The following is a 13,527-nucleotide window of genomic DNA, read 5'->3' as shown; positions in this document are numbered from 1 at the left end:
TTGCTTGAGCCCAGGAATTGGAGACCACCGTGGGCAACACGGTGAAACTCCATCTCTACAAAAAATACAAAAGATTAGCTGGGTGTGGTGGTGCACGCCTATAGTCCCAGCCACTGGGGAGGCTGAGGCACCTGAGCCCAGAGAGCAGAGGTTGCAGTGAGTCATGATCACACCACTGCACTCTAGTAACAGAGCTAAGACTGTCTCAAAAAAAAAAAAAAAAAAAAAAAAAAAAAAAAAAAAAAAGAGGCAGTGCACAGACTCCAGAGTTCTAAGCCCAGCTCATTCCCTAACTCGTTCCATAGCCTCGGGCAAGAAGTCACTCAACCTCCTTGGGCCTAGGTTTCCATATGAATAAAACGGGAAAAGTAAGATAACTGTGAAGACGAAATGACAGCACAGTGCCAGGCACACAGTTCAAGCTTAATGACTGTGTTCCCCAGAGCAGCACCCCCAAGAGCTCCCCTGCACTCACTGGGGTCACAGTCATTGATGTCCTGATCGCAGGAAGGGCCAGTGTACCCTCCATGGCAGGTGCAGCTGAAACTCCCTGCCAGGTTGGTGCAGATGCCATGAGGGCCACAGGGTGCGGGGCCAGCACACTCGTCCACATCCTGCTGGCATCGTGGGCCTGAGGGTGGGGAGCAAAAGGTTACACCTAGGGTTACAGGGTATAGAGCAGGGTCCCAGGCACCTGGGGCTCAGGAAGAACCTGCAGGCTGAGATGGGTGAAGGCAAAATAAGCCATGCTGTCATTCGCGTGTGGGCATTTTGCATATGCAGTTTCAGAACGGCCGTCTCTCTGTCTCAGTAGGTGGCAAATACCTACAACGAGATCTGCTACTCCAGGAAGCTGTACCCCAAATCCCATCCTGAGTCCCAGCATCTCTAGCCCCATAGGCCTTCCTCTTCCAAAGGCTGACCCACACAGGCAGCAGATCTGTGTCCAGCTCTGTCTTTCCCAGAAGGAAGCCGCTCTCAAAGGCAGGGCTGGGGATGGTCCCCCTCCGGATCCCCAGCATCAATCCCGATAGGCAGGGGGCAGAGGAGATGGAGAGGAGGAGGGGAGAGAAGCAGGTGACATACCTTGCCAGCCCTGGGGGCAGGAGCAGACAGGCAGCTGGCCAGGGGCAGACTCGCAGTGGCCCCCATGCTCACAGGGGTTCGGGGTGCAGGGGGAGAGGAGCTCACACTGACGTCCTGTGGGGGGTGGAAGAGAAGGAAGCAGAGATAGCCTTGAAGAATTCCCTGATCCCATCTCCCCCCACCTCCCCCAACCTGTCCCCACTTCAATACCCACCTCCCAAGCTCCTGGAGGGAAATGATTGAAAGCAAAAAAGAAGCCAATATATGGGGAGGAGAGAGTAGAAGAGAAGAGAGATGAGAAGGCCAATGGTATTGGTAGGGCTGTGGAGGGAAGGTGAGGTACACACCCTGGACACCAGGGGGGCAGGTGCAGTGGAAACCCATTCCATCGCTGCTGCACGTCCCGCCGGCCCGGCAGGGCTGGGACTCACAGGCATCTCGAGCCAGGCTCTGGCTGCAGCGGGGGCCACTCCAGCCAGGCTCACACACACAGCGGAACCTAGCAGGGGAAGGTAGTCAGGCCAAGGAGGTAGGCCAGGGAGAGGAGGCGGTGTCTGAGGTTGAGAAGGACTCTCACCCGCCAGGTGCATCATAGCAGATGCCGTGACTGCAGGGCTCATGGGCACAGGGATGGCTCGGGGGGAGACAGAGTGGAGGCAAGGAGCCGGGCGGGCAGAGGCAGCGGAAGCCGTTTTCCCCATCCACGCAGGAACCTCCCTCGCCGCAGGGGCTGGAAGCACACTCATTGATCTCCACGTTACAAAGGGGCCCTGGGGAGTACACAAGCAATCTCACCTCAGAACAAAGGCAGCAGGGACAACCAGGGAGGAACGATCTGACCCCACTTAGCACACCCACCCCCCCGAGCAAGGACAACCTCTTTTTCGTAAGCATCAGCTCTTGTGCAAATTAGGACACTCACCTCCTCAAACAAGAGCTGCCTTGCCCCAGATCATTCTGGTCCCCAAACTTCCATGAAGTCCCTTTCTTTTTCTTTTCTTCTTCTTATTTTTTGAGATAGGGTCGCACTCTGTCTCTCAGGCTGGACTGCAGTGGCGTGATCATAGCTCACCACAGCCTCGACCTCCTGGGCTCAAGCGATCCTCCCATCTCAGCCTCCCGACTGGCTGGGACTACAGTTGCACACCAGCATGTCCGACTAATTGTGTGCGTGTGTGTGTGTTTATCTACTTATTGACTAATCTGGCTTTGGGAGTGTGTTTATTTTTTGTAGAGACAGGGTTTCATTATGTTGCCCAGGCTAGTCTCAAATTCCTGGGCTCAAGTGATCCTCACGTCTCAGCCTCCCAAAGTGCTGGGATTACAGACATGAGCCAACACACCTAGCAAAGTCCCATTCATTTCCACCAAGAATTACTTTAGTCCCATTCAGAAATAACCTAGTCACTGAGTTTGGACACTTTCATCTATGTTCCAGAATAATCGTGTGTGTGTGTGTGTGTGTGTGTGTGTGTGTGTGTGTGTGTGTGTGTTTAGATGAAGTCTCACTCTGTCGCCCAGGCTGGAGTGCAGTGGCACAATCTTGGCTCACTGCCACCTCTGCCTCCTGGGTTCAAGCAATTGTCCTGCCTCAGCCTCCCAAGTAGCGGGGACTACAGGAGCCCACCACCACGCCCGGCTAATTTTTGTATTTTTAGTAGAGACGGGGTTCGCCATTTTGGCCAGGCTGATCTCAAACTCCTGACCTCAACTGATCCACCTGCCTTGGCCTCCCAAAGCTCTGGGATTACAGGCATGAGCCATCACGCCCGGCCTCCAGAATAATCTCGAAATAACCTTATGCCAATGAGACAGCACAGACTCAGGGCAAAGCACGGACAACCTCGTTGGACAAGAGTCTGCAAAGATACGGGCAAAACAGGCCCACAGAAACGAGCGACTTCACCCTCGATCTAAGGACCCCCTCTCCATGGCAGCCACTTGCCCACCTGTGAAGCCAGGTTGGCAGACACAGTCGTAGCGGTTGATACCATCACGGCAGACTCCAAAGCTGCAGGGGTTGCTGGCACAGTCGTCAATGTTCACTTCGCAGTTCACACCTGGTGGCCAGGAACATGGCATGCAGCAGTCACCACTGTGCCCCACTAATGCAACCTACCCAAACCCTCTGTGCCCCTTCAGGAGTGCTGTTTCTGCCCCAGCCCCCGGTCCTACCTGTAGTCCCAGAAGGGCAGCGGCAGAGGTACTTGTCCACCAGGTCTAGGCATTTGCCGCCATGGCGGCAGGGCTGGCTACGGCATTCGTCCACCTGGCTCTCGCAGCGTGTGCCCGTGTAGCCAGGGGCACAGGCACATGAGAAGCTGGCGATGCCATCCACGCAGCGACCATGGTGGCATGGGTCAGGGGAGCAGTCATCCACGTTGCGCTCACACAGCATGCCCTCAAAGCCTGCGGGGCCAAGAGTGTCAGGCTCCGCCCACTTGCCAGGGGCCTGCCCACAGGTGAGGCCTCGGACCAATCCTGGTTCAGCTCTATCTGAGGCCCTGCCCATCAAGCTGTCAGGAGGCAGGCTCAATACAGGCCCTGCCCCCCCGACTTAACTTCCACTCCACCCCTCTACAAGCTCCGGAATTTGTCCCTAGCCAAGACTCTCCCACAGTTAAATCCCACCCCCAGCTGTGGCCCCACCTCCAGCCCTGTTTCTGCCCCACCCCCCACTGGAGATGGGAGCACATGGCAGGTGCCAGGGGAAGGTACTGGGCCCTCCCCATTCAGTCACACGCACCCTGTGCCCAGCCCAACCCTTTGGCTCCACAGGTAGCCTTATGTCAGTCTATATGCATTTTTGGCTCCACCCCCCAACTCTGTCACTGGGTCCTGCCTTGCTACAACCCCGCCCCCAAGCTCTCCCCAAGTCTGTTATTGGCCCTGTCGCCCACAAGCCCCGCCTCCTGATTCTTGTCGGATTGTCATTGGCCCGCCTCACCCTCGGCACAGCGGCACTCGTAGCCATCAGGGTGGTCCACGCACTTGGCGCCATTCCTGCAGGGTGTGCTGGCGCATTCGTCCACGTCCAACTGACACGTGGAGCCGCTGAAGCCTGGGGTGAGGAATGGGATGAGCAGAGGCCCAGAAAGGGTGAGAGCAGTACACCCCACTCCAATCCCACCTTGTTTGGGTGGAAAAACCCATTTACTTGGATTTAAATTAACTTCAATGTGATTCATAACCTGTGGTTTCTATTGTAAGTTATCCGCTAATGTGGTTTTATACCCACCCTGGAGTTTTCGCCCCTTCCCAGACATGTTTTTCAGGCTCCCTCTTCCAAGGTCCTCACCCGAAGGGCAGGTGCAGCTGAAGCCGTTGACTCGGTCCTTGCAGACCCCGCCGTTGACACAGGGGCTACTCTGACACTCGTCAATGTCCACCTCGCAATAGGTTCCTGTGAAGCCTGGGGCAGGGAACAGGGCTTAGGAAAGTGGGGGCTGCCCTGTGGTGTGAACGGGGTGCAAGGAAGGAGGTACTTCCCTTCCTACTCATCGACAAATCCCCCGAGCCTTCGTCCCCACTCCCACATTCCCAGCCCAACCTTAATTTTCAGCCTGGACTGTCACCCAGCTGTGGTCCCAACTGGCCCAAGGCTCATGGGTGTCCGCAGAGGCCTTGCCTTCAAACCCTTCCTTCTCTCCCCAGTCCCCAGACTAAGCCCTTTCCCCAGTCCCCAGCCCCCAGCCCCAGGGCCCCCCATAGCCTTTGCCCAGGCTCACTGCAAGACTGTCTGCAGGCTTCACCTTGACCTCACAGCAGCCCCGACTCTGCCTCTCTATCCCCAACCCCTTGCCGAGAGGGTCCTAAGGCCAAGAATACTCCCAGCCCACCTAAGGTTCTACTGACTCCATTTGACCAAGCCCCCAGAATCACACAGGATTCCCTTCTGGCCCCGACCCCACCTCCCTCCGGGCTTCAGTCTCTAAGGGTCCCACTCCAAACCCACTTCCACCCCATTCTGCTCAGCTCCCCATCCGCGTGCTTATCTGGCCCCGCCCCTGCCTCAGGACCCGCCCAGGCCACGCCCACCACCCACCTGCCATACAGATACAGGTGAACTGGCCTATGCGATCAAGGCACGTGGCCTGGTTGCGGCAGGGCCCCGACAGACATTCGTTGACGTCGGTCTCACAGCGAGGTCCAGTGTAGCCACGGCCGCACTGGCACAGGAAGGAGCCCTGTGTGTTCACGCACCTGCCCAAGTGCTCGCAGGGGTTGGCGCCTGCCGGATAGAGTGCGTTCAGTGTGGGCGTGGCTGGACGGGACCCCCTCCTCTCCCCTCTTTCCTGGCCCATTCACAGACGATGGAGCTCCCCTCACCGATAGAGCACTCGTCCACATCCTGGTCACACGCGCCGCCCGTGAAACCGGGCGGACAGGTGCAAATGGCCCGGCCGTTCACCGGATTCGTGTCACAGATAGCATCCTCGTGGCAGGGGTTGCTGACACAGGCGTCATCCAGGTGACACAGGAGGCCTGGGAAGTGGTAGGCAGAAGTCATAGTGAGACCTTCCTGCTCTGCCCAAAATGCATATTGTTTTGTTGTTGTTGTTGTTTTGTTTTTTGAGACGAAGTTTTGCTCTTGCTGCCCAAGCTGGAGTAAAATGGCGCGATCTCAGCTCACTGCAACCTCCACCTCCCGGGTTCAAGCGATTCTTCTGCTCAGCCTCCGGAGTAGCTGGGATTACAGGCATGCGCCACCACACCCCGCTAATGTTTTTTACTTTTAGTAGAAATGGGGTTTCACCACGTTAGCCAGGCTGGTCTCAAACTCCTGACCTCAGGTGATCTGCCTGCCTCAGCCTCCCAAAGTGCTGGGATTATAGGCATGAGCCACCATGCCTGCCTTCCAGCCTTTGCTTCTGTAATACCCTCTGCCATGTTATGCCCTCTTTCTATATCCATGTTCCCCTCCTAAACATGTTCTCTGATCTTTGCCACTTCCAAAGGTAACTCCCAGGAGTTCCCCAATTCCAATGGCTTCTGCATGCATCAGTGCAATGTCAGCCTCCTCCTAAGTCTCTCCCAGGCTTCCTCTCCCAGCAACTTCCCCTCTAAAGTTGCCTCCAGCATAATCTTTTTTTTTTTTTTTTTTGAGACGGAATCTCGCTCTGTCACCCAGTCTGGAGTGCAGTGGCGCAATCTCGGCTCACTGCAAGCTCCACCTCCCAAGTTCACGCCATTCTCCTGCCTCAGGCTCCCAAGTAGCTGGGACTACAGACGCGTGCCACCAAGCCTGGCTAATTGTATTTTTAGTAGAGACAGGGTTTCACTGTGTTAGCCAGGATGGTCTTGATCTCCTGACCTCGTGATCCACCAGCCTCGGCCTCCCAAAGTGCTGGGATTACAGGCGTGAGCCACCGCGCCTGGCCTCTTTTTTTTTTTTTTTTTTTAAATACAGGGTCTTACACTGTCTCCCATGCTGGAGTGCAGTGGCTCAATCTCAGCTTACTGCAACCTCCACCTTCTGGGCTGAAGCCATCCTTCCACCTTTGCATCCAGAGTAGCTGGGACTACAGGCATGCACTACCATGCCCAACTAATTTTGTGTATTTTTGGTAGAGACAGGATTTTGCCATGTTGCCCAGGCTGGTCTCAAACTGCTGAACTCAAGCAATCCACCTGACTGGGCCTCCAAATGTGCTGGGGTTACAGGCGTGAGCTACCACACCCAGCCTACCAAGTTTTTGTAGAGATGAGGTCTCACTATGTTGTCCAGACTGGTCTCAAAGTCCTGGGCCCAAGCGATCCTCCTATCTTGGCCTCCCAAAGCGCTGTGATTACAGGCATGAGCCACTGTGCGCAGCCTAGCATAATCTTTCTAACACTCAAGTCAGACTTCTTATTTGCCCCACCTAAAAACCATCCATGGCTCCCTGCAGAGGAAACAGCCACTCACCAGTCTTGCCCATGGGGCAGGCACAGTAGAAAGAAGCCACGCGGTCATGGCAGGTGGCCCCGTGGAAGCACACGGCTGTGGCACAGTCATCGATATTCTGACTGCAGCTCTCGCCTGTCCAGCCATTGACACACACGCAGCTGTGGCCACCCAGCGTGTTGAAGCAGGTACCCCCATTGTGGCAGGCGTTGGGTTGCAGCTGGACACTCATCCACATCTTCGTGCAGAACTGGGCCTGTGGCACACAGATGCAGCAGTCCAGCTACCTGGAGCATGTCCACCCGAGGCCTGCCTCCCCGCTCCCTCTGGCCCCAGTGCCCACCTGTCCACTCAGGAGGGCACTGGCAGTTATAGGTGTTGACGCCATCCACGCATGTCCCCCCATTGAGACATCGGTGTCCTGGACAGTCGTCCACGTTCACTTCACAATTCTGACCCTCAAACCCTAGCAGGGAAGGGGGCAAGGATGGTCACCGTCGGGCTGGCCTGATGTCCCCACGCCCATCCCTTTGCCTCCCCTGAGTAGGGCTCACTCACCAGGAAGACAGGCGCAGTCGTAAGTGAGGTCGCCACTCTGCCTGCAGGTGCCCCCGTTACGGCATGGCGAGGGTGCACAGGGCACGGCGGGGTTCTCACATAGAGGCCCCGTGTAGCCAGCTGGACACTGGCAGCGGAAAGAGCCAGGCGTGTTGAGGCAGGTGCCACCATGGCGGCAGGGCTCACCCACCCGGCACTCATCCACGTCACTTCGGCAGCTGCGGCCCTGGTAGCCAGGTGGACAGGAGCAGAGGAAGCGTCCATCAGGCCCCACTGAGCAGCGGGCACCGTGGGCACAAGGACTGCTGAGGCAGGGATCTGGCAGGGAGCAGTCAGGGCCTGGAGGGAACAGGACAGGGTTAGTTTGGGACTGACGACACCCCCGCCTGCCTCCCCTCCAGACTCTTCCCCTCTCACCTCGGAAGCCACGGGGACACCGGCATGAGAATCGGGCGGTGCCAGCCACCACTGAACTCTGGCAAACACCACGGCCAGCACAGGGGCCTGAGTGACAGGGGTCCTCCAGCTGACAGCGCTCACCCACCCAGCCAGGCGGGCACCTGTGGGCAGAGGTGGCTTGGTCGGGCAGCACAGGGCAGGATGGCCCCAGACACAAAGATACACACCAGACAGGCAAGAAACACACAGGGAAACAGCGCAGCAAACACATATTTGCTGAGCGCGGTGGCTCACGCCTGTAATCCCAAAACTTTGGGAGGCTGCGGCAGGCAGATCACTTGGAGTCAGAGTTCAAGACCAGCCTGACCAACATGGTATAACCCTGTCTCTACTAAAAGTACAAAAATTTGCTGGGCATAGTGGTGTGCGCCTGTAGTCCCAGCTACTCAAGAGGCTGAAGCAGGAGAATCACTTGAACTCGGGAGGTGGAGGTTGCAGTGAGCCAAGATCGTGCCACTGCACTCCAGCCTGGGTGACAGAGTGAGACTCCGTCCCAAACAAAACAAAACAAAACAAAACAAAACACACATTCATTCATGCAATGAAGATTTACTGAGGACCTACTATGTCCTGAGCAATACAAATACAGTAACAAACACAATGAAAGTGGTCCCTACCCCTCTGGATCCTTGCAGCAAGGTCCAGGCAAGGAGAACATATAGAAATAACAAATTAATATACATGCTGGCAGGGGGTGGTGACAGCCATCAGAACCATGAAGGATGTAGTCAGTTGGGTGGCAGCCCCTGAAAAGGTTATGTCCATGTCCCAGAACCTGTGACTAGGACCTTATTTTTTTTTTTTTAAATGACTCTTTGCAGATGTAATTTTTTTCTTTTCTTTTCTTTTTTTTTTTTTTTTTTAAGAGACTGAGTCTTGCTCTGTCACCCAGGCTGGAGTAGCTGGGTAGCTGGGACTATAGGCACACGACACCACACCTGGCTATGTAGATGTAATTAAATGAGAGATGTCAAGATGAGATTATTCTGAAGTATTCACCTGAGCCCTAAATTCAGTAACAAGTGTTCATACAAGCGAAAGGCTCACGACTAATCCCAACACTTTGGGAGGTCAAGACAGGACAATCACTTCAAGACAGAAGTTCGAGAACAGCCTGAGCAACATAGGGAGACCTTTTTTCCATTAAAAAAAAAAAAAAAAAAAAAACCGGGCGGGGGGGGAGGAGCCTGAAATCCCAGCTACTCAGGAGGCTGAGGCAGGAGAATCGCTTGAACCCGGGAGGCGGAAGTTGCAGTGAGCCGAAATTGCACAACTGCACTCCGGCCTGGGTGACAAAGGGAGACTCCAACTCCAAAAAAAAAAAAAAGGCCGGGTGCAGTGGCTCACACCTGTAATCCCAGCAGCACTTTGGGAAGCTGAGGAGGGCAGATCACGAGGTCAGGAGTTCAAGACCAGCCTGGCCAATATGGTGAAACCTCATCGCTACTAAAAACACAAAAATTAGCTGGGCGTGGTGGTGCACACATGTAGTTCCCGCTACTCAGGAGGCTGAGACAGAAGAAGCGCTTGAACCTGGGAGACGGAGGTTGCAGTAAGCCGAAATCATGCCACTGCACCCCAGCCTGGGTGACAGAGAGAGACTCCATTTAAAAAATAAAAATAAAAAATTAGCTGGAAGTGGTGGCTCACACTTGTAGTCCCAGCTTCTTGGGAGGCCGAGGTGGGAGGATCGCTTCAGTCTGGGAGTTGAAGGCTGCAGTGAACTGAGATTGCGCCACTGCACTCCAGCCTGGGTGACGGAGCAAGATTCTGTCTCAAAAAAATGAGAGAGGCAGCCAAAAGGAGATTTGGGTGGGAGAAGGAAGAGAAGGAGACTGAGACAGGGACTGGAGTGAGACAACCACAAGCTAAGAAATGTCTGGAGCCACCGGAAGCTACAAGAGTCAGTTCTCCCCTGGGTCCCCATGGAGAGGCTCAGCCCTGCCGAAACCTTGATTTCAGACTTCCAACCTCCAAACTTCATGGCAATGAATTACTGTTGTTCGAGCTATCCAGTTTGTGGTAATTTGTTAGAGCAGCAGTAGGAAGCTAAACCACAGGGCTAAGGGATAGAATGATGGGGTTGAGGAGGTGGAATTCTGTTTTCACAGACATTTGAAGGTAACAAGGGGGGCATGGGGATTTATGGGGAACAGCATTCCAGGCAGAGGGAACAGCAAATCAAAAGTCTCAGACCCTTGTCCAGGCCCAGTGGCTCACGCCTGTAATCCCAGCACTTTGGGAGACCGAGGCAAGTGGATCACCTGAGGTCGGGAGTTTGAGACCAGCCTGACCAACACGAAGAAACCCTGTCTCTACTAAAAACACAAAAAATTAGCTGGGTGTGGTGGCACATGCCTGTAATCCCAGGTACTTGGGAGGCTGAGGCAGGAAAATCGCTTGAACCCAGGAGGTAGAGGTTGCAGTGAGTGAAGACAGAGCCACTGCACTCCAGCCTGGGCAACAAGAGCAAAACTCAATCTAAAGAAAGAAAAAGAAAGAGAGAGAGAGAGACAGAGAGACAGAGAGAGAGAGAGAGAGAGAGAGAGAGAAAGAAAGAAAGAAAGAAAGAAAGGAAGGAAGGAAGAAAGAAAGAAAGGAAGGAAGGAAGGAAGGAAGGAAGGAAGGAAGGAAGGAAGGAGAGAGAGAGAGGGAGGGAAGGAAGGGGAAAGAGAAGAAAGAGAAAAGAAAGAGAAAGAAGAAAGAAAGAAAGAGAAAGAAAGAAAGGAAGAAAGAAAGAGAAAGAAAGAAAGAAAGAAAAGAAAGAGAAAGGAAGAGAAATGAAGGAAGGAAGAAAGGAAGGAAGAGAAGAAAGAAAGAAAAAGAAAGAAAGAAAGGAGAAAAGTCTCAGACCCCAGAACACAACCACCCAAGCACACATAGGCCCAGAAACCACAGCTACACACATAGAGGGACACACCAATTGGACCCCATGGCCTGGCCAACACTCAAGATACCAAGCCACAGCATCCCACGCGGAAACGAGCAACTCTCACTCACAGGGACAGACAGCAGGGCTCCCACAAACCCTCAAGTCCCTTCCCTGGGACTTATATAGCCTCCCATGAAGGGATGGGAAGGTGGAGGGTTGGGGAACTGACACTACTGTCGGTACCTTCATCTTTGGGGGGGTAGTCCTTCAACCTGCACTCCCCTCCCCAAGCCCACCAAGGAGTGTGAGAAATTGGAACTGGGAGGGGTTGGTCTTAAGACTGGAAATCTCCAAGGCGCTCTAGCGGGGTCAGAGGGAGGGGCTTGGAGAAGCCAGAGAGTCCTAGCTCCGCCCCCAACGCTGCCAACCCTCACCCCCCTCTACCTCCCCCGTCCCTGGCGCGGTTGTCCTCCCTCCGGCTTGTCCCAGACGCCTGCGACTGAGCTCAACAAGCGGCTGACTCAGTCAGCGTCACCCGCAAGATCCCCCCCACCCCGGCCCCCAGCGAAACAGGTCGGGGCACGGCCGAGCAAGCAGAGGTGCGGGTGGCGTTGGGAGCGGAGGGCACAGCTCTCGCCCCCTCCTCCAAGGCCTGCAGGGCGACCACTGCGGCCGCGACCGCGCGTCGGGAGGGGGCGCGCTGAGCTGGGCGCCGAGGATAGCCGGTCCCACCGCCAGGCAGGGCGCGACCCGCGCGGGCCCCCTCCCGACGCCCCGGGCGGGTTCCCACGCTCTGAGTCCCGCGCCCCCGCCGACCGGTCGGGCCGGTTCCAGCCCCAGCCCGCGCCCCGCCCCACGGCCTAAGCTTTGGGGGAGACGGAGTGGGGAGCGCAGACCTGGTCGGGGGGGCCACAGCGGGTGAGGCGAGGACTAGGAGATGGGGACGAGGTCTATGGAATCTTCTGCGGTCGGAGAGGGGGAGTCTTGGGGCATCCATGGGTGGGGTGACAGCTTGGGGCATCCTTGAAAGGACTTGAGTATTTGAGACCATGAAAGAGACTCGTGGGGGGTGGGGGGCGTGTAGGCAGTGGTTCCCCCAGCCCAGCTCGGAGGCTTGAGCCCGCTCCACTCCGGGCGATCCGGGCTCCGGGCGCCGCGCACGCCGGTGATTCACCTGTCGAAGGGCGGGGCAGCCGCGGGCGCATTCACCTGTCGGCAGTATTCCAGGCGCGGAGCTCCACTGCGCAGGCGCCCGGCCCCACCGCTCGCCCTCCCAGGTGTGTGGCTCCAGGTAAGGTCACACTTTTCCCCATCCAGCCCCACCATCGCAGACCCCCCAGCCCCACCCAGGAAACCCCCTCAGTCAGGCTCAGCCCTCCACAAAGGTGAGCCCGAGTGGGAGATCCAGCCAAAATAAATGTAGGCGTAACTTCAAAGCGGCTCTTCTGGGTCTAAAATCACCCTAGACCCACCCAGCTTGGGACTGACCCAGTACTTGGCACACATGATGCTGAATAAATGAATACATTAATGAGTCAATTAATGGCTACGGCGTGAACTGCTGTTATTAATGATCGCATGAAAGGAGCCAAGCATTTCCTCATAACCTTGAGAGACTTCTCCTTAGAGCACCTGTTTCCTGCCTCCCTACCATTATTATTTATAATAATGCCTATGTGTTGAGCACATACTGTATTCTGAGCAGTTAATGTATGCTGAGTGCATACAGGAGTTATTATTGCCCCATTTTCCAGATGCAAAAACTGAGGCTCAAAAAGCTTGAATGCTCAAGGTGTCCCAGACCCCAGAATTCAAACTGAGCTCTTTCCGTCTCTGCTCAGCTCTTTCCCAGCCTCTGCTCTGCTCCCCACAACCCCCTGCCTTTCCTTGCGATATCTAACAACTAAATTGTTAAGCCCCTTCACAGTCGCCAGGGTGAAGCATACCCTATTTCACAGGTGCAATGATGATCAGAGAGGGAAAGTGACTAGCCCAAAGTCACACTGCAAGTAAGTGACAGTGTAGGACTGTATTATAGGCCTCCTATGTCCCCCACCACTAAATGTTGAGAGACGGGAGGGGCATGGAGGGTGTGAGCCACTGCCATTGGTGCCTGACAGTTTGTTGATTGAATAATACCTGTCTCATGGGGGGCTTTACATGTGACCTCAGGTGGCCAAGAACTGTGAAGCTCGGATTACTAGGTCCATTTTGCAGACCATGACACTGAGACATAAAGAGTTTAATTCCTAGATGGTCAGCAACATGATGTGGGACTTGAACCCAGGCCAAGAAGACTGCAGAGCCCCTGCTCAGTTTCCAATGGGGAAACACAAGAGGTTGCCCAAGCCACACACATGTAGGAAGTGGTAGAGACATCCATGGTGAACACAGAAGCAGAGGGAGAAGACAAATCGCACCCCCCACACAGGGCCCACTGGTGGCTCTGAGCCAGGCACTCACAGGCAGGCAGCCTCCCGGGAGGGCAGCTGGGTGCAACGACCTCCATTTGCACACGGGCTTCCGTCCAGGCAAGGGGGGGCTGTGTGGGGGCGAAGGAAGGTGGAGGATCAGTCAGGTGCCCAGGAACCCCAGGCCCAAGTGACAAACCCCTCCCTCCCTCCACCAGGCAACAGCTGCATGGGGCTGGGGCGTCTCTGCGGAT

General features: G+C 55.4%; 1 protein-coding gene across 1 annotated transcript in view; it reads right to left on the bottom strand.

Moving 5' to 3' along the window:
- Positions 1-13,527, bottom strand: part of NOTCH3 (notch receptor 3) — a 40,092-nt gene that overhangs the window by 25,274 nt on the left and 1,291 nt on the right. The window contains 16 exon segments of the mRNA XM_017863559.1: positions 476-631; positions 1,087-1,200; positions 1,434-1,585; positions 1,664-1,856; positions 3,036-3,146; positions 3,262-3,495; positions 4,034-4,147; positions 4,385-4,498; positions 5,132-5,317; positions 5,416-5,571; positions 6,995-7,196; positions 7,198-7,229; positions 7,317-7,439; positions 7,532-7,870; positions 7,949-8,091; positions 13,326-13,404. Of these exon segments, the coding sequence (XP_017719048.1) occupies positions 476-631; positions 1,087-1,200; positions 1,434-1,585; positions 1,664-1,856; positions 3,036-3,146; positions 3,262-3,495; positions 4,034-4,147; positions 4,385-4,498; positions 5,132-5,317; positions 5,416-5,571; positions 6,995-7,196; positions 7,198-7,229; positions 7,317-7,439; positions 7,532-7,870; positions 7,949-8,091; positions 13,326-13,404 (2,448 nt within the window).

Source organism: Rhinopithecus bieti, unplaced genomic scaffold, assembly GCF_001698545.2.
Source record: "Rhinopithecus bieti isolate Rb0 unplaced genomic scaffold, ASM169854v2 scaffold_71542, whole genome shotgun sequence".
In the NCBI taxonomy this organism is placed as follows: Eukaryota; Metazoa; Chordata; class Mammalia; order Primates; family Cercopithecidae; genus Rhinopithecus; species Rhinopithecus bieti.
The sequence above is the reverse complement of the archived record's forward strand: the minus strand, read 5'-3'. Positions and strand labels throughout refer to the sequence as shown.